Here is a 20,271-nt window from a genome sequence, read left to right on the forward strand (position 1 = left end):
AGCACAATGTATTTCACAGAGATACCAAGAGAATCTTGTTTCCTTCATTCTTAGGACCTGCCTCTCACTTCTGAGCTATAATCATTTTTGATGGTCTATTTCATGAACTGATTGGATGTAGTTCAAATATACCCAAGGACATCTCACTTGAAGAGGGATCCTCTCTGCATTTTGTGTTGATATTCTCAGTAGCATTTAATACGTGTGTTGTAGGTACTGGTCTTGTGGTTACAGGATGCTTCGAATGAGGACTGTCCTTGATGTCTTTGGAAGGAGAAGAAGAAAGAAAAATCTAGTATTAACAAAAGTACCTTTTGAGTTTAACATGTCAAAATTCCCCTTCTGGTATTATCCCACTAATGAAAAAATTCTAATTTTTTAACATATTATTTTGTAAATGCATTAAGTGGTTGAAGAAAGACTAAACAAATTGTGTCATGTGAATGTAATTCAATATTATTGTGTATCAGGAATGACAGGATGGGCCACTGCAGAGGAAACAGGGAAGCCCTTTTATGAATTAATTCAGAATGAAAAGAGCAGAAACAGAATAACCTGAAAAGTGACAACAATATTATGGAGGAAAAATAACTTGAAAAGATTTTAGACTCTTATTAATGCAATGACAAACTCTGAGTCCAAAGGACTAAAGGTGAAACATTTCACACCCACCTCCTGGCAGAGAAAAAATTGACTTAAAAAACAGAATAAGAAACGTTTTGTGTGTGTGCGTAAATGTGGGAATGTGCCTTGCCAGAATGTTTGTTGGGAGGGATATTTTTAAATTGTTCAATGGGGAAGCAGAAGGGAAAGAAAATAAATACTTGTAAAATTTTTTAATGCATTCAATATCGCCTGCCTTGTTCTCCTTGTTGCTACTGCTCCCTAATAATAGCAATCTGGAGCCAGGGAAGTGTCTTTGAAATTTCAAACACCATAGTAACAACGTACTATGTTAAAAGAAATACCATATACATAAAAAGATAAAGATGCTAATCAACCTCACAAACAGTGGTCTACTCTAAAATGGAGCTGCACATTTCCGTGGAAATAGAATCAAAGAAACGGGTTTTGTAATTTGGCTCTGCTACTCACTCCCTATGTGATCAGGGCCTACTCATATAAACTCTCTGGGTCTCAATTTCCTCATCGATAAAATGGGGGGGTGTGGGGGTTACACTAATTGACTTTTTTTTTTAGTGAGGTATTTGGGGTTAAGTGACTTGCCCAGGGTCACACAGCTAGTAAGTGCTAAGTGTCTGAGGCCAGATTTGAACTCAGGTCCTCCTGACTCCAGGGCCGGTGCTCTATCCACTGTGCTACCTAGCTGCCCCAACTAATTGACTTCTAAGGTTCCTTTCAGACCTGTATGATCCCCGAATAAACTTTAAATCTAGCTCTCAATACAGGTTCCTATAAATCATGTAATTTTAGAGATTTAAAGTACCTTAGCAGAGGGCAGCTAGGTGGCACAGTGGATAAAGCACCAGCCCTGGATTCAGGAGGACCTAAGTTCAAATCTGGCCTCAGACACTTGACACTTACTAGCTGTGTGACCCTAGGCAAGTCACTCAACCCTCATGGGCCACAAAAATAAACAAACAAATAAATGAACAAATAAATAAATGGATAAACAAACAAATAAACAAATAGATAAATGAATGAATAAAGAATAAATGAAAGAATAAAAAATTAAAATAAAGTACCTTAGCAATCATTTAAACTTGTTCATTTTACAGACTGGAAAACTAGAAGGTTAATATCTTGACCTGTAATTCAATATTATTTCTCCCCCTATGGAAGTACCCTTAGTTCAGATTGGATTGTTCCTCTCAGATCCTCCATTATGAGAGGAAACCCAGATCCGCCTTGTCTCCATTTCTCTCCAGGATGCATTACTGACTTATCTCCACAGAACTCTTTTCATCATGCCCCCACTCTGGTCCTTTCATTTCCCCACCTTTTTGTCTTTCTCTTGCCCCCCCCACTCCTTTTAGTTCAATTTTATATATTGTCTTCTTCTATTAGAATGTAAGCTCCTTGGAGGACAGAGACTATCTTTAGTCTGACTAAATTAATTTCTAGGGGGCAGCTAGGTGGTACAATGGATAAAGCACCGGCCCTGGATTCAGGAGGACCTGAGTTCAAATTCAGACTTAAGACACTTGACACTTGCTGTGTGACCCTGGCAAGTCACTTAACCCTCCTGACACCGCAAAAAAAAATACAACTAGATTTTTATTTAATGAATGAAATAAAAAAGGAATTGGACTTTGGATTTGTGTCTATAATACACAATAAAAGGGTCTTATTAAATGCGTCCAACCCAATTATAAATGAAACAAAATTAATGCTAAAAATCACAAAAGTCTCTTACCTTTATTACTGTTTGGACCTTTTGATGTGACAAATTCATTATCTTCAGTTAAAGCTTCACTTTCATCCACTCCGAGAAATATGATCCTTTGTGGTACATAACAGTCACCCCCTGAATCAGAGGAATATAAAATCTTAGTGATGATGAACCTTAGAAATAATCTTCCCTCACCTCCCAACCAATTCAGAAATCCCTTCAACATCAACTCCAGTTGAGAGTAATCCAGCCTCTTGCTTGATGGGCATTTCTAGTGATTGGGAAGTTCACTTATAATTTCACAAGGCAGCCCTCCCCCAACCCTGCTTTTTTGTAGCTCTAATTGTTTTTTTGTTTGTTTGTTTGTTTGTTTTTAGTGAGGCAATTGGGGTTAAGTGACTTGCCCAGGGTCACACAGCTAGTAAGTGTTAAGTGTCTGAGGCCGGATTTGAACTCAGGTACTCCTGACTCCAGGGCCAGTTCTCTATCCACTGCGCCACCTAGCTGCCCCATAGCTCTAATTGTTAAGGAAATTCTTGCTTATACTGAAGTGAAACACACACCCTTCTAACTTCCCATTATTTCTAAGTCTAGGAGGGACAGCTAGGGGGCACAGTGGACAGAGCACTTGGCTTCAAATCAGGTAGACTCATTTTCCTGAATTCAAATCCAGCTTCAGACCCTTACTAGCTATGTCCCAGGAAAAGTCATTTAAAATCCTGTTTGCCTCAGTTTTCCAATCTGTAAAATGAGCTGGAAAAAGAAATGGCAACCCATTCCAGTATCTTTGGCAAGAAAACCCCAAATGGGGTCAAGAAAAAATCAGACACAACTAAAACGACTCAACCACAATTTCTAATTCTGCTTTCTGAAGCTACACAGAATAATTCTCATCTGCCTCTTCCATATGACAGCCTTTTAAATATATGAAAATAGAGGGCATGTCTGCCTCAAGTTTCCTCTTTTTCCAACTAAATGTCCCATCTTTCCAGACCCCAGTAGCCCAACACAGGGCATGTTCCATGTTGCAAATGCCCCTTGTAAAACGTGGCGCCCAGATCAATACTCCAGCACACATTTGTGAGAGGAATGGACCTTTTCATTTAAAGTATACATCTAAAGTACACTACAAATGAGGCTTTTAAGAGTTCTAAACCTCTTGCTACGCTCACAGCTCATCAGTCTCTCCAAGCCCACTTCTGGATTTTCATGTTTCTGTCAAGGGCACTACCATCCTTTCAGTCATCCAGGTGGACAATTCTGATGACATTGTCAACTCTTCACTCTCACTGATCCCACAGATCCAATCAGGTGCCAAATATTGTTTCTTGCTCCATACTATTTCTTGTATAAGGCCCCTTCTTCACATCCCTTATTCGATTTCAAGCCCTCTGTCACCTCTTACCTGGAGTATGGAAATGGATTTTATTGGCCTCCCTGACCTTTCTCTCCCTGATCCACTGCTCTAATCCACCCTCCACAGAGCCACTAAATCACAAATCTGACCCTGTCACCATTACTGTTCAAGAAATTCTGACTTCATATGTTCTTCTAGGAAAAAAACACAAACTCAAGTTCTTCACAACTAGCCCCATCCTGCCTTCCCATCCTTCTTATAAATTATGCCTTTCCACACACTCTACACTTCATGTCCTTTTAGTCTTATCTCTGCACCTTTACATTACCTGTCCTTCATGCCGAGCACCATCACCTTCTGCATGAGGCCTTTCTGGGTCCCTACCCAGCTATTGATGTGTTCCCTCCTGTCCCCAAAGCAAACATGTGTTGACTTTGTATGTTTTACAGCTCTGTGCCTATGCTTTAGGTTGAGATGTGTCTCCCTGTAGAATCAGACAGTAGAGCATGGTGAATTGAGGGGAGGGACTGTTTTACCCTTTGCTTTGTCACCCTACTGCCTAGCATGCAGTGGGTGCTTAATAAATTCTTGTCATTTAATAGATTTATGACAACTAAGGAACCAGACTGACTCGGGAAGATAATAATAACTTGCTGAGTTGGTCTGGTTCATTCTTTGTAACCATCTAGTTTCTCAGCAGGGTCCGAACAAGGATCCTTACTGATGCAAGGGCATTTCCCCAGTTCCACTCATTGCCAGATCATAGGATCACAGATTTAGAACTTGAAGTGACACGAGAGGTCCTCTGGCTCAACCTCTTCATTTTACAGATGAAGAAACTGAGCCCCCAACAGGTGAAATGACTTGCTCCTATAGTCACAAAGAAAACAAAATGGTTGAGCTGGGATTACAACCCACATTCTTCAAATCAATTCACCGTACTCTACTGTCTTATAAGGAAAATGCCCACTCTAAGAACTACAGGAGTTGATAAGGCCCTGAAAAGTCATCTACTTCCAATCCTTTCTCTAAATAAAAATCACTTCTTTGATAACCCCCAAAAATATTTCTGTTCTTTGTTTAAATATTTGTAGGAATAAGGAATTTACTTCCCAACAAGTTAACCCATTGCATTTTCAGACTGCATGAATTATTAGGAAGCTTTTCCTTAGATTGAATTGAAATCTCCTCCCTTCCTCCCTGCCCTAACCACCAACTTCTGCCTTGTGGTCCTATATCTATCCCTTGGAATTACAATAAACCAAATCCTTCTTCCATGTGGTAGTGCTTTGGGCATGTGAAGACAACTAACATATGGTCCCTAAGTCTTCTACTCTCCAGGCTATAAACAAGAACCTTAGTTCCCTAATCCATTCTGAGAGAAAGGAATTTTCATAGAGTTTTCTATAACTGAGAAATCCCTGTATCATCTCCCTAGGCATAACCATTCACTGATTGCTAGTTTCAATTCACTGTCAGAGACGTGGGGAAAAGTCACGTGAAGGAGCAAAAAAATTTGCTTGGTACTTGAAGGTATCCAAACAGAGAGAAGGCTAAGAGAAAATGAAGGACTGGAATATCACGAGAAGCATCACTGCTATGTAAACACTCCATTTTTTTTTTCAATCTCTGGCTTCAAACCAATTTCGCCTCTTTCTCTTTCTCTCTCCTCTTCTTCCTCCAACCCACATCTCTTTTTCATTTTTCCTTGTCCTTTGTCTAAATAAAAGTTTTTAAAGTAATGGCCTAAACTATGTTGCTTTCTGATTCATCCTTAAAGGGCCTAATTCAAAATACCGGAGGAAGAATAATAATGTCCCTAATAAAAGTATTTCCTAGAGCACTATCTCCTTAACATGACACCTCACAACTTTTCTCATACTTTTACATATCCTGTCTCCCTTATTAGATGGTAGTCTGCTTAAAGGTAGGACCTATGTAATTTTCTAAAAATCTAGCACATTAGATGGTAGTTAAAATGTTTGTCATTGAATTGAACATGAACAATCCAATCTCTGAAGATAAATATTGAGATTAAGAAATAGCCTCAGGGGGCAGCTAGGTGGCGCAGTGGATGAAGCACCAGCCCTGGATTCAGGAGGACCTGAGTTCAAATCCGACCTCAGACACTTGACACTTACTAGCTGTGTGACCCTGGGCAAGTCACTTAACTCTCATTGCCCCGCTCGAAAAAAAAAAAAAAAGAAATAGCCTGAGATAAATAAAATAATAAGCATGAATAAGCTGTTTGTCTTGTGTAGTCCCAGATACATATGCACTTTTTCACAGTAACTATAGCATATTCACCAGCCATTAATAAAAAATACTTTTTCTATTGTTATGGAAATCACTCTCTTTAAAGTAAACAGTAACATGAAAAACTTAAGACTGATCAAAGAATGCCATTTTATAGTTATGAGACCTGCTTAACATGTCCATTCACAGTAATAAATCTGGTGGTCTATATAACTAATAGTAAATACAAAAAATGTTATATTAAGTCACCTCCATTTTCAAAAGCAGCAAGGTCAGTTCTTGGTTTCCCATCCAATGATGCTTTTATCTCACCTTGTCTTTCAAATATATTGAACTTTGTTGGAACTGTAAGACCATCCCCTAAAATGGCACAAAAAGGGGGGGGGGATTGACATGTCAATAGCTACATTTCTAAATAAAGATCAACACAGAAAGTGTGTTAGTTATGGAAGTAGCACATTTATGAGATGCTTATGAGAAGAGAGCAAGACTCTGGGATGTGATCTAAGGCAAGTATTGTTTGCACAGCGATTTCATGAACGATAAAGTACATGACTTTTTAAAGCAGTTTCACAATTAAATCAACAAAGAGGAAAATGAGACCTTTTTATCTGATCAATTCAAAAATGAATTGGTAATGTGACATTTCTGAGCTATTTCTTCTCCATTGGACATGAAACAGAAGTTAGTTTTCATTGCATTTGAGTGCTTTTTTAAATATTATGACTTTAAAGGCATTTACAAATATTTCCTTGTTTGATTCCTATTCAGAAGTATCAGATTTAGCAAAAGTTGTTACTTGTTATTATTGACTGACTGCTCTTGTGGAAATAAAGTGACTGTCTCATTTTCTCCGATCTCTTCTTAGCCCCATTTCATTCTTTAGTGAATTAATGTCCAATTCATAGTATAAATCAGCCAAATAGGTTTTTATAATCACCTCCCCCTCCTATTCCACCACTTTCTTTTTCCTTCATGACTGAGGCAGCATGCTGTAGTAGCTAGACTACCTGGCTTAGAATCAGTAGCACCTGAGTTCAAATCCCACCTCTGGCACTTATTAGCTAGGTGGGAAAACAAGATTATAGATCCAAAACTGGAAGGGAGCTCCTTATGGCGAGGAGGAAGATAAAATTGAGGGAAGTCCAGTGACTTGCCCAAGGTCACACAGACAGTGTCAGAGGTGAGATTCAAACCCAGGTCTACCTGGCTCCAAAGCCAGTACACTTTCCATCCTATCACTCTGTGTGACACTGGGTAAAAGTCACCCAACCCCTTTGGCCTCAGGAAACTCCCAAGCACTTCACTCTTAAGTCAGAGACCAGGGTGTGATCTCTGTTGGTGGATGGAGTTCTCACATAAGGAATTCCCCTACACTGAGGATATCATAAAGATGCTTCATGGGCCCATGCTATTGGGGGGTCACTTTGTGTAGAAGCAGAATATGTCAAAGGGATCTTTAAATGCCTCAGAACTTGCACTGCCACCTGTCATGGGATGTGGAGAGAGCCTCTGTCTGTTGGCAGAAGGCTAAAGAGCATACCCAAGGACACAGTCACTGCTGGGGAAAGGACGGGCAGATCGTCTGCTCTGTGGATTAACCACACTTTTGGGGGAGGGGTCTGTTTCCCTACCCCTACCCACCTTGGCCCTGGTGGCTTTCCCTGCTGGGTCTGTTTGACACAAGTCCCTGCTACTGCTGCCAAACTTGGTTTTAAAGCTCATCCTAGGGGCGAGAATGTGAAGTTTCGTTGAGTCCATAGACTTTCACTGTGTTTTCCTATTTCTAGCTGATACATCAGACAACTCTAACATAATTAATTCTATACACATTGAGGTCAAGCATTCATTTCATCTTTTTAAAGAAAAGAGAACAGTTTCCATCCAGCCTCCCAAGTGCAGACTATAGTTCTGTTCACTAATTACAGAAGGAAATCAAGGGGGGTTGGAGGAGTGTGCGACCCAGGAGCCAAAACCTCATCCTGACTGCCACCGACTTTATTCTGTACAAGTCATTTAACCTTGCTGGGCTTTCAATTAGATGATCAATTCAATAAGAAAAATCTTCACCTATTTTCATCCCTGCTATTGTGAGGAAGATAAAGACATCTGTAGAATCATTGCGAAATAAGGTTGATAGAAACCCTCATTTATTCCATCTGCACACTTGGGAGGGCTTAATTATGTTTCATGATGGCTTTTCATGTTAAATTCAGGACACATGATAAAAACATTGCCCACCCTCACTCTGAATGGATTTATTTCATAATATGATAGAGTGCTGGCCTTGGAGTTGGGAAAACATGGGCTGAATTCCTGCCTCTAACCCTGTTGTCTGTGAAATTGTGGGTAAAAGCTTTCACTTTTCAGGATCCCAAACAACTTTTTAAGAATCTAATTATCAGCATCAGTAGAGGGTACTTATGCTTTGGGCCTTACCTACACAAATGAAATCACAGAGCTAGTTCAAAACCAACCAACCACATAAACAAACAAAAAGACTGTCCTAGTGTATATCTTTCTAAATAAATAATTCATGCCGTATCATTAACTACCTCCTAAGCATCATGAAGTACTGTCATTTCATGACTTACCTTCCTGCAATTCATTGCCATTTTCCAGCGGTTTTGCTAACTCTTTTTCCACTGTTGAAGTTAGGCTTTTGGCTGAAATGTCTGGAGGAGTGTGAAATCTGTAGTATTCACCTAATCTCCCCATAAGGAAAATACAGGTTAGTATAGTGCTCATGGATAGGACTAGAAAAAACCCCAAACCGTCATCAAAATGCTTACCAGACTTATAGCACATTTCCTTTATTGCCCTTTCTTCTTCGATTTCCTCTGGAGTCTTTGTCCACAAACTAGAAGCATCTGCAGGATATATTGTTCAAAGGTAAATTGTCTCCCATATACAAAGTCTATGAGAAATTCTATTACAAATTAGAAAGAAAAAAAATCACAGATATTATTCTTACTGTGAGATGATTCCTTTTAATTTTTAAACTTATTTAAAATTAAAAGAAATTATTTCAGAGTAAAAAAAAAATCAGTGAATTTGCATCCAGAGAAACATTCACGTTTGCCATGCTGAAGGAAGAATAAAGTATGATCCAGAAGAAAGAAACCACCAGTTATATGTGTTAAGCCCAATCCTTGCCTTTCCTGCTTCACATTGCAGGGTGCAATAGGGCTTTCGACCAAGTCCACATGTCTATTCCTGCTTAGTACTTCATAAGAGCTTTTTGCATCCATCCTTCCATCTGGCACAGTCTGTCTTTTAGAGGGGATTGCTGGGAAAAATCAAGAATGACCCGGCATGTCCCTTAGCATAAATACTGTGGCTTCAGCATCTCCTCCTAAAGTGATCAACTCCTTTGTACTTCTGAGTATGTTCCTAACAAGAAGTATTAGTTACCCCTGTGTACAATGTATGCCCCTTCTCTTTGCTGCCATTTAATAAATGGAAAGATGGTAAAGAAACCAGTGGGGGTGGGGGGAGAGTTTGAATACAGGTTTTTGTTTATTTTTTCCTCTCTCGACATTGAGAAGGCTTATACAAGGTCCTGTCTGTATGCATAAGCACATAGACAGCTTTTACTATGATGTTATTTAAAGGGCAGTATAAGTGTGTGTGCACAGAAAGTGGCATATATATGTGGTGTGTATATATAGACAACTATAATTATGTGTGTATTAATTGGCATATGTATATATATATTTATATATACACATGTAATGGCCCTTAAATATGTATATACATATATATGCATAGAAATATATTGACATATATTTTATGTCTATAAATAAATTAAATATATACATGTATATATGTGTGTATATGATTCATGTGTCTACATATTATGTATGTGTATATATATGCATTTATATACAAATACATACACATACATATATAAATACATACACATACATATATATAAATACATACATACATATATGTGTGTGTGTATATATATATATGTGTGTGTATGTGTATATATATATATATATATATATATATATATATATATATATATATATATATATATATATATATATATATATATATATATATATATATATATATATATATATATATATATATATATATATATATATATAACCATTTCCTAAAGAAGCTTAATTCATGTAGTTTCCATAATAGGGAGTCCAAAGAGTCCAGAAGTCACATCTACTAGCAAACACTCAGCCTTCCCAAACTGTAATACTTGACAGCAAAGGGTAACACTGATTTAGCACATAAACTCATTTTCAAGAACTTATGTCAGCATATGGTGGAAGATTCTAAGAAGTACCACCTCCCAAAACATGGAGAAGTAATGGAAAAAAAATGGAGTTTGCAGAAAGCTTTGTATGAGACACTACTAAGTCAGATTATGACAAGTATTTAGAAATGAAATGGGAACAAAGGTAACAAACAGATGAAGCATGAAACAGATGTGTCATTTCCACAGATGATTATTTTCATTACCAGTGACAATGGAAAAAATATATATATTTGGACTCTTAACACTTTAGTCCCCAGTGTCCTACAATGGGAAGTGGAAGGAAGTACAGAGGGAAAAAGAGGAGACAGAGGGGAGGAAACAGATAAGCTGAAATACAGAGAAGAAATCTCTTTTGATCAACTGAACAATTTTGAAATGCAATAAGAAACTGGATTTTAAGATATCTGGAATAGAGAAAAATGTCAAATGACTAGGATCAAATTTTGAACAGTATTATTTCACACACGGAAAAGTGATCAAATGATCATCAGTAACTATCAATTTATGTCTACTTTCTCATCTTTAAAAAAATCTTTGCAAGAATAACCTACATATATATTGAAGACATTCTTTTTTTTTTTGAGGCAATTGGGGTTAAGTGACTTGCCCAGGGTCACACAGCTAGTAAGTGTTAAGTGTCTGAGGTCAGATTTGAACTCAGGTCCTCCTGACTCCAGGGCCAGCAATCTATCCACTGTGCCACCTAGCTGCCCCAGGGACATTCTTGATGAAAATATGAGCTAGGGTCATTGACCATGGGGTGTGTATGTGTGTGTGTGTATGTGTATACATATACATATATACATATACATATATACATATATATATATATGCATGCATGTATGTGGAGAGAGAGAGCATGCCTATAATTACTGCTACAGTCTGAGGCTGGTGGATCACTTGATGGGAATTCTGATTTTCAAGCTAAAGCTAATCAGATATCCTAGGCTAAGTCTGAAACAAATATGGTTAGCCCTTGGGAGCATAGGGCTACCTGGCCACCTAAAGAGAGTTAAACCAGCCCAGACAAGAAAAATGAAGCTGGTTAAAGAACTGGAATCAGGCTTGTGAGTGTCCACTGAACTTCCAACTTGGACAAGATAGGAAAGCCTATATATGTGTGTGCATATGTATATATTTATGTATGTGCATGCACATATATTTATATGCATATTAAAATGTGTGTATATATATGTTTATATGCATACATATATGTATGTGTATTTAGAGCTATAGATGTGTGTATATATACATGTATGTATATGTATATACATGTCTTCCTAATATACCCTAAAAGTACAATGATTACTCACAGGCCCAATCTCAATGCTGACTGGCATGGAAGCTTTAACCTGCTTCATTTTTTTGGCTTGTGGAAGTTAGCCCCACCTTAGGTGACCTGATGGCCCACCATTCCCAGGGACTGATTTGTCTTGGATTTAGCTAGGACACACATTTATGTATATAAGATACACATGTGTTTCTATACACACAAATACTTTTGTACACACAAGCACATACATGTAAATGTATATATTTATATGCACATGCATTTTATGAGAAGGGAACTCACAGGCTACTATCAGTGATTGGCTACGTGCTACATCTTCAAAGTCACAAAACCGACCGGTAAAGGGAAATCCCTGGATAGGGAAATTCCCTCTGCTTGAGCAGGCCCCCACCTTTGATGCAACTTATAGTCTTACAGAGTTGCCTAGATCACTGAGAATTTAAATGACTTGCCCAGAGTCACACAGGAAGGGTGTGTCAAAGACAGGCCTTGAATGCAGGTTATTACAGGTTCTCTGGCTGGATTAGAGCATAGTCTCTCTTGTATAGCTAAGGTACTATTACAAAGCTGAGGTACTATTATGTATCATTAGCATTACATGGTCATGCTTCACACAATCAGGTGTTGAATGAGCAATACTGATGATAAGCATTACCACTGTGGACGGGGATTGTCATGGAAGACTCCACAGTGGAGATGGGATATTGATTGATGGGTAGGATTTGGGATTCTGAGAGGAGGCAAAGGATGTAACTAGGCAGGGAGAGCACCATAAACAAAGAGGAGTAGATGAGATTATTCCTACTTATATTTATTGGACAGTGAGGAGATTTATTCTGGCCTGATGGAAATGGAGGGTTTACCTGGAAAAAGCAACAGAGGTTAATTTTGGAAAGGTAGTTAGTTTGTGGAGAGACTTGAATGCTAGACTCAAGAATTTGAGAATGTAAGCTCTTTGAGTACAGGGACTGCTTTATCTTTTTCTTTGGATCTGCCAGTCCTTGACATAGTGCCTGACACACAATAAGTGCTTCATAAATACTTGATTCAATTTATTCTGTAACCAATGGACTGGGCAGCTAGGTAGTGCAGTGGATGGAGTGCCAGGCCTGGCGTCAAGAAGACTCATCTTCCTGAGTTCAAATCCTGCCTCAGATGCTTCCTAGCTATGTGATCCTGGGCAAGTCACTTAACCCTGCTTGTTGACTTCAGTTTTGTCATCTGTAAAATAAGCTGGTGAAGGAAATGGCATATCACTCTAGTATCTCTGCCAAGAAAACCCCCACAGAGTCAGACTCAACTGAAACAACTGAATAACAAAGCAAAGGGCTTCCGTCAGCCATTATTTCTGTAACCATAAGCAAATCACTGTATCTCTGGGCTTCAGTTTCCTATCTATATGATAAAGGAGGTAGAGTAGTTGATCTTGAAGGTCCCTTCTAATTTGAAATCGATGATCTTATGAAACTGTTGAAAGTGTTTGATCAGGGAAAGGGCATGGTCAATGGATAGATTGAAAGGGTAAATACTAGAGACAAAGAGACAACTTCTCAGTTGACAATGCAATGATCCAATCATGAGATAAAAGGGGACTGATTTAGGTGCAGAAAAGTATCCTAGTTGTTTGACATTCTCCCCACAAGTGAAGAGCAGAACTGTGCCTCCCGCTTTAAATCAAAATTTAAATTACTATATGCTGTGTAACATACCAGAGAGAAAAATTTTAAAGGCCCTTAGGAAAAAATGAAATTTTTGAAGCTGATAAATTACTTTTTTAAATGTCCAAAGCAAAGAAAATAAACTAAAACCTCATAATAATGGATTTTAGGGAATGAAGAAAGAATTTTAATTTCCAATTTCTCATGCTTGAGGGAGAATACAATGTGCTTTACAACTTTCTGTATAAAAGGAACACAACCACAGAGCATGGTCTTGCATACAATAGGCATTTAATAGACCTATTGATTCGATTTGTTGATTTCATTTTATCCACAGTGTAACTGAATTCATGGAATAGCAAGGCACTTCATAATGGAGTTTTGCTGCTTTTGCATGGTCTGCTCTGGAAAATTTCATCTCCAAATCCCAAGGATGGCATGTGAGTCATATTGACTCTATCTGACTACCAGTGTCTTCTGGGTACATCAGAAGAAAGACACTATAAGTGATCTCTCCCAATTAAGGCATCTACTCCTTCCTTATGAGTAGGATCACATCAAGAGACTATTAAATTAGAACAATGAATTAAGACGTTTATGACAACTAAAGCAATTTTCTCAACAATATCTACCTCCCAGCAGAAAAAAATGGTTATTACAAACCTACAAAACATTAAGACAAGTGAAGAGAACAGTGTAAGGCTCTTTACATACATCATAGATCTAAGGGAGGTCATACTAACTGTTCTCCTTGTCGTCCTCGTCTTCCTCTTCCTCTTCCTCTTCTTCTTCAAAGTTAATAGTTATGACCAATGGAGGATGAATGGGTCTTGAAATATTCTCTTGAGGTTTTAGAGGTTCTTGACTCTGGGTAGGGGGCAGAATTCCTTCCTGGGTTTCTTTCTGTAGTGTGACATCTATAGAAAGAAAAAATATAAAAGCCCAGTCTTTTTTTTTTTCACCATATTATATAAAAGTGTGGTTTGAATGCTGAGTTTCAAACCTTTTGCCCTAAATTAATTGCATGCTTTGTTTAAAATAACTCACTTCTTCCTTTTGGGGAGAACACAAATCAAGTGTCAAAAAAACCACCCTGTCATCTTTTTGAGGAATAGCAAATATTAGCATTCCTATTTTTTTTTCTATAAAGCACTTATTATTGCCTTGACTTTTTAATGGCTCCTTTCTTCAGAGGAGCTCAAAGTATTATTATTTTATTCTTATAATATCCCTATGAGGCAGGTAAGTAGGGATGGAATTATTATTCTCACTGCAGGCCACATATTTACTTAAAAAATCCCACACATTAACATTATCATATCATATTTTTGTTTATCTTGTTAAACATTTCCAAATTACATTTTAATATGGTTCGGGCCACATGCAGTACTTTGGGCAGCCTGCAGCTTTCAAGTTTGATGCCTCTGTTCCAATGTTGGAATAGCTGAATCAACACAGCAAGCACATGGTGAGCCACAGAAATAGTACATGGGGAAATCTTTCTATCTCAGCAATTTCCAGAGTTACAAATGTCTCGATATATAGCTTATGAGAACTGTCCAGTCAAGTGAAAATGCAAAAACAAAATTAAAAACCCATAATAAAAGCCACCCATTCTAGTCCTTATCCTTTTGTAGGGCTTCCTTAATGTAAAGGTCCAATAACCCCAAGAGGCCCATGAAGAGATTTCTGGGGGCCCTTGCACTTGGGTAGGAAAAATGACATTTTTATTTTTCACAAATCCCTAACTGAAATTTGGCATTTCATTCAATTACCAATTTCTTTAATGGGGGAAAGGAAAGAAATAAGCATTTATATAGTACCTGCAATGTGTCAGACATTGTGCTAAGTGGTTTTCAAATATTACCTCATTTGATTAAAAAATATTACATCTGAGAAAGGTCCATAGACTTCACCTATTAGCCAAAGGGGACCATGGCACAGAAAAGGTTAAGAAACCCTTGATGGTCCCTTCCACATTCGACTGGCTAGCATTTTCAAAATTAAACCTATCTAAATAATAAATAATAGAATAGAAGGAGAAAATAATAGCATGGGTAGATTTAGTTAGGAAAATAAAATAACAGAAATAGCCCAAGAAGATATTTTGGAATGAGAGTCCAATCGAATTTCATGGACATTTTCTAGTCAAGTAATTCAATAAAATTTGATTAATTAAAACCCCTCTGATTTAAATGTTAATGGATCTGAAGTTTAATTTTCTACTAACTACTGAAGGTTTGTTAAATCAATAACATAAAGAAGATTGCAAAGATATTCTTCTCACCTTAAATGCACATTGCTTTGGAATATCCTTATAATCCCTTTAAGTTGCATTCAAGTTACTAATTTGTCAGTTATAAAGGATATTTAGCCATTCATTAAAGCAAGTCAAGCAAAATATCTAGTTTCCAACTATTGTTTAGTTACTAAGAAAAATATTTACTTTAAAATTGAGTATTATTGGGGCAGCTAGGTAGCGCAGTGGATAGAGCACTGGCCCTGGAGCCAGGAGGACCTGAGTTCAAATCCGTCCTCAGACACTTAACACTTACTAGCTGTGTGACCCTGGGCAAGTCACTTAACCCCAATTGCCTCACTAAAAAAAAAAAATTGAGTATTCTTAAAAAAAACTATTCCATGACTTAGACCTTATACTAATTTATCCTCACATCCTACCCTAATAATAACTGTGAATTAGTAAACTTTTTGATGTATATTTATGCCTATTCAGCTGATGGAACTGTGATCTAATCAATGGGGTCATGTCATTCACTCATACAAATAGTAATCTATCCATGATGTTCTTGACTATGTCATTCCATAAATCCTCCAAAGAGGATTCTACTTTGGATCTATACTACTTTCCTCTGGATCTTTTAGTATTTCTTAGGTTCCAGAGAATCATTTAGTCTTGTCTACCCTATATAATTTCTGTGTCACTACGTGACTGATTCATCTCCTTTTCAAGCCATGTAATGTTCATGATGCATTTTGCATTATTTCTTGTTCACAGGTCACTGTCAGTAGTATACTACAGTCTTTTTACCCATCATATAATTTGTCGTTGCTCTTAGGGTCACTGAAAACTTTCATTCTTCATATATTAGAACATTCTATGATTCAGTCTTATTGCATCATCAAGAAAATATTAGTGTTGAAAAGATGGGTTTGTATGTCAAGTATCAATTTGAGATCACTGAATACAATGCAGAGTATTTATTTCAAATGGAATGTAACTTACTCATCTCCTACTATTCAATTTTGGGCTTAGTTTACTGTCTGTCTCCTGTACCTGTCCTAGATAGATAGATAGATAGATAGATAGATAGATAGATAGATAGATAGATAGATAGATAGATAGATCTGGATGGATGGATGGATGGATGGAAGGAAAGATAGGTAGAAAGATAGATAGATCGATCTTGATGGATGGATGGATGGATGGAAAGGTAGATAGATAGCTAGACAGATAGCTAGCTAGCTAGCTAGCTAGCTAGCTAGCTAGATGATAGGTGGGCAGGTAGATAGAGAGGTAGAGATAGATATATCTATCTCTATTATTTAATTGTCCACATGGGCAATTTACCTATGTCCACTTCTTGTTTTTTCTTATGTGGATTGCTTATCCATAAAGACATTAATTTATCACTATTCCTTATCAAAGCTTACCCCAGTGGAAAAGAGTCAACAGTACAAGTAAGCCCAAAGAACCCAGAGACTGTCCCTTTGCCAGCAAACATCTACTGAGCAGAGACGCATGATGTGTTGCCCAAGGCTAATGAAGCCTCTTAAAAGCATATACTTGGGGCAGGTAGGTGGTGCAGTGGACAGAGCACTGGCCCTGGATTTAGGGAGGACCTGAGTTCAAATCTGGCCTCAGACATTTAACACTTACTAGCTGTGCAACCCTGGGCAAATCACTTAACCCCAATTGCCCCGCAAAAACAAACAAACAAATAAATAAATATTTTTTAAAAGCATATGCTTATGTTATTCTATACCTAACTATTTATAAAATGTATATTAATTAGACATTGTTAGCAAAGAGAACGCATAAGGAAAGACCAAGATCCAACTAATAAATCATGAGATTTCCATCTAGTTCAACAACATCAATTTTGGGATGAGGACCTGAGCCTCCTAGATGTTGTGACTTGCACACAGATGATACATAACAGCGGTGGGATTCAAATGTAGGTCCTCTAACTCCGCATCCCCCACTCTTTCTACTATACAGAGTACTAAACTATTACATGATACCAAATCTGAAGTTTTATTAGAATGGCACAGGTTGTTCCCCCATATTTTCATACCCGATATCTTAAAGCTATGTCTTGATTAGTGTGAATAATGACTTCCCTGCAGTGATCACATATATTTAAATTTGTGCTATTTGAAGTTATGATTATGTAAAATATGGTAATTGGTTCCAATCCAATGGAAATATGTGATGTGACTTCAAGTAATACAACTCCTTCAAGGGACTTATTCACACTAACTCTTTTACAGAATGAATTATCCTTTAACTTTATAAATTTTATTGATATTTTTGTTTTCTGTGCCTACATTTCCCCTTGCATTTCCTTTCTTCCCTTCTCTCATAAAACAAAGAACATTTCCTACTTTGCCTTTCTTAGTGAAAGGGAGACGAGATGAAATTCTAGTAACGAACACCAACTTGTAGTGTTGATTTCTGAATGGCATCAGTCCACAGTCTACAGTGAACAATTTGGACATTTCTAAAACAAGCAACAAAACTTGTTTTGCAAAGTCAATGTCATCACCACCATCAAGAAAACAAACGCATGTGGCTTATTATCTGTGTGGGGCCCTGTGCTAAATGCTATACAAAACAAGTTGGCAGACGTTATCTCCCTGGGAGCTCACAATACATACTGATGTCACATTTTCCTGAGGTCTGTGATTTGCTTTCAATTACCTCCTGTAATGAAGTACATTTAGGTTGCACCCAAGCATGAAATTCAACACTTTGTTTTATCTCTATCATTCCATTGGGCTTTTAATAGTGCTTGGGGGCATATGATAGCAGGCAGCCAACCTGGGGCAGCAGCTTTATTAGGTAGCTGAATTGATGTACATCAAGGGCTTGACATATGTTGAGTTACCTATGTTGATTTCTAGTTATGTTGTTCCTGTAAGTCTCCAAATATCAACTATCTTTGTGTTTTAAGGAACTGGTTGGGAACATGCTGGTCTCTGATGAATTTCTACAAGTAGGCAATTGTTTCTAAAACCTTTATTTTTCCATTGCCAGTGTAGCTTCACACTGCTGTGCTCAATTTTAGGTTTGTCATTTATGTTTTATAGCACTCTTGGTGTTAGAAGCTACATCCTTCTTATATGGCTAGACTGTCACATCAGCCACAGATGACTGCAATGGAAAAGGTACTGCTTTCTCTGCCTTGTCAAGTTTTAAAACAAATCCTCTTTCTACTACATATTTTTGTGCCCATGGTCCCCTAAAAGAAATGTTTGGTGCTATGAGTTCCTAGTCTCCAAAGGTATTCAATATATAAAATTGGTTGGGGTGCAAATTCAAAACTAGTTGTTTTTAAACTACTTTTTGCTTGTACCTTTATAGTTAATCACACCAATTGGAGGTAGAATCTTGTTTTGCCCTTCAGGCTCAGAAAATCATAGCAATTCATTAACTTAAATACTGCTTAAGAAAACCTTCCTCTCTGTCCAAAGATATCCTCATGGAATAGCTTGTCTATTCATCACAACCAGGTCAGTTGGGCAGATGTCAGGGAGAATGGTGTCCTAAAGCATAATTTTTCCCATAGAACTTACAGAACTCTCATTACGAAATCTATAAAATGAGTAAATTCTCCCCACTTTGGGATTAATAAGTAATTCTCTCTAATGGAGTAATGGATTTTTTTTGCAGGGCAATGAGGGTTAAGTGACTTGCCCAGGATCACACAGCTAGTAAATATCAAGTGTCTGAAGCCAGATTTGAACTCAGATCTTCCTGAATCCAGGACTGGTGCTTTATCCACTGCGCCACCTAGCTGCCCCGGAGTAATGGATTTTTAAAAAGAAATGTTGAATGGACCTTTGAAAGCATTCAAATTTAGGATGCTAACATCTTCTGAAATGATACCCTAGGCAGATTATATAAAAGATATACTATTTATGGTCATAGGATTATCCATGTATAGCTGAGAGGGATCTTCAAGGTCTCATCTAGTCCAATCGCTTCATTTTGCAGATGAAGAAACTGAGGCCCAGAGAGTTAAAGTAAACTTGACCAACCTCCCACAGGTAAGTCAATGGAAGGGGTAGGATACAAAGCCAGGTTTCTAGCTTCAACCAATTTTCGTTCCATCTGCACCTCCCAATCCCCATTCAAAAGTGGGACTACTCATTAAAGAGGGCAAGTGACGAGCTGAATGGATAGCTGTATTTATATGTCTCCAACCAAGCCTCTTGTGCTTTCAATATTAGTTGTTTTCATTTTTAATCTGTCAATGACTAAATTTACTCGAGAAGAGTAAATTTCTTCAAGGTCTCTAATGACCAAATCCAGAGTCCTTTTTCAACCCTCTAGCCTTCCTCTGTGGTATTTGATTCTCTTTACCACCTCCCACTCTCATTCTTGACATTCTTTGCTCCCTTGGTTTTCATGGCACTGATTTCTTCTGGGTCTCTCCTTTTCTCTAACTCCTCTGCTTGTTTAAAAACTCCTCTTCGCTTTTTGGCACTTTAGTGGTCCTCAAGCCTGTGACCTTATCCCTTTTCCTATTTCCCCTTAATCACTGTTGTTATTGTTTTTGGAAGCAAGGAGGGTTTGGTGACTTGCCCAGGGTCACACAGCTAGTAAGTGTCTGAGGCCAGACACTTTTGAACTCAGGTCCTCCTGACTTCAGGGCTGGTGCTCGATCCACTGTACCACCTAGATGACCCTCCTCTTAATCATTTTGTGACTACATACACTACTCCCAGGGCTTCCATCCTTACCTCCTGGTGATGATTCTCAGTAAATGCATCCTTCAAATTACCCCAGGAGTCCATCAACTCTTCCTCATCTCCAATAGCCCAGTA

General features: G+C 37.9%; 1 protein-coding gene across 2 annotated transcripts in view; it reads right to left on the reverse strand.

Moving 5' to 3' along the window:
* The window catches only part of C5H12orf50 (chromosome 5 C12orf50 homolog), a 38,297-nt gene that overhangs the window by 13,559 nt on the left and 4,467 nt on the right, over positions 1 to 20,271 (reverse strand). Inside the window, exons 3-8 of one of the 2 annotated variants that reach the window (XM_043964945.1) lie at positions 13,944 to 14,117; positions 8,759 to 8,836; positions 8,561 to 8,671; positions 6,216 to 6,326; positions 2,378 to 2,488; positions 148 to 264 (exon numbers count right to left, since the gene is read on the reverse strand). In XM_043964945.1, the coding sequence (XP_043820880.1) occupies positions 148 to 264; positions 2,378 to 2,488; positions 6,216 to 6,326; positions 8,561 to 8,671; positions 8,759 to 8,836; positions 13,944 to 14,117 (702 nt within the window). The remainder of the gene's footprint in view (positions 1 to 147; positions 265 to 2,377; positions 2,489 to 6,215; positions 6,327 to 8,560; positions 8,672 to 8,758; positions 8,837 to 13,943; positions 14,118 to 20,271) is intronic. The other variant, XM_043964946.1, reaches the window with a different exon arrangement.

Source organism: Dromiciops gliroides, chromosome 5, assembly GCF_019393635.1.
Source record: "Dromiciops gliroides isolate mDroGli1 chromosome 5, mDroGli1.pri, whole genome shotgun sequence".
In the NCBI taxonomy this organism is placed as follows: Eukaryota; Metazoa; Chordata; class Mammalia; order Microbiotheria; family Microbiotheriidae; genus Dromiciops; species Dromiciops gliroides.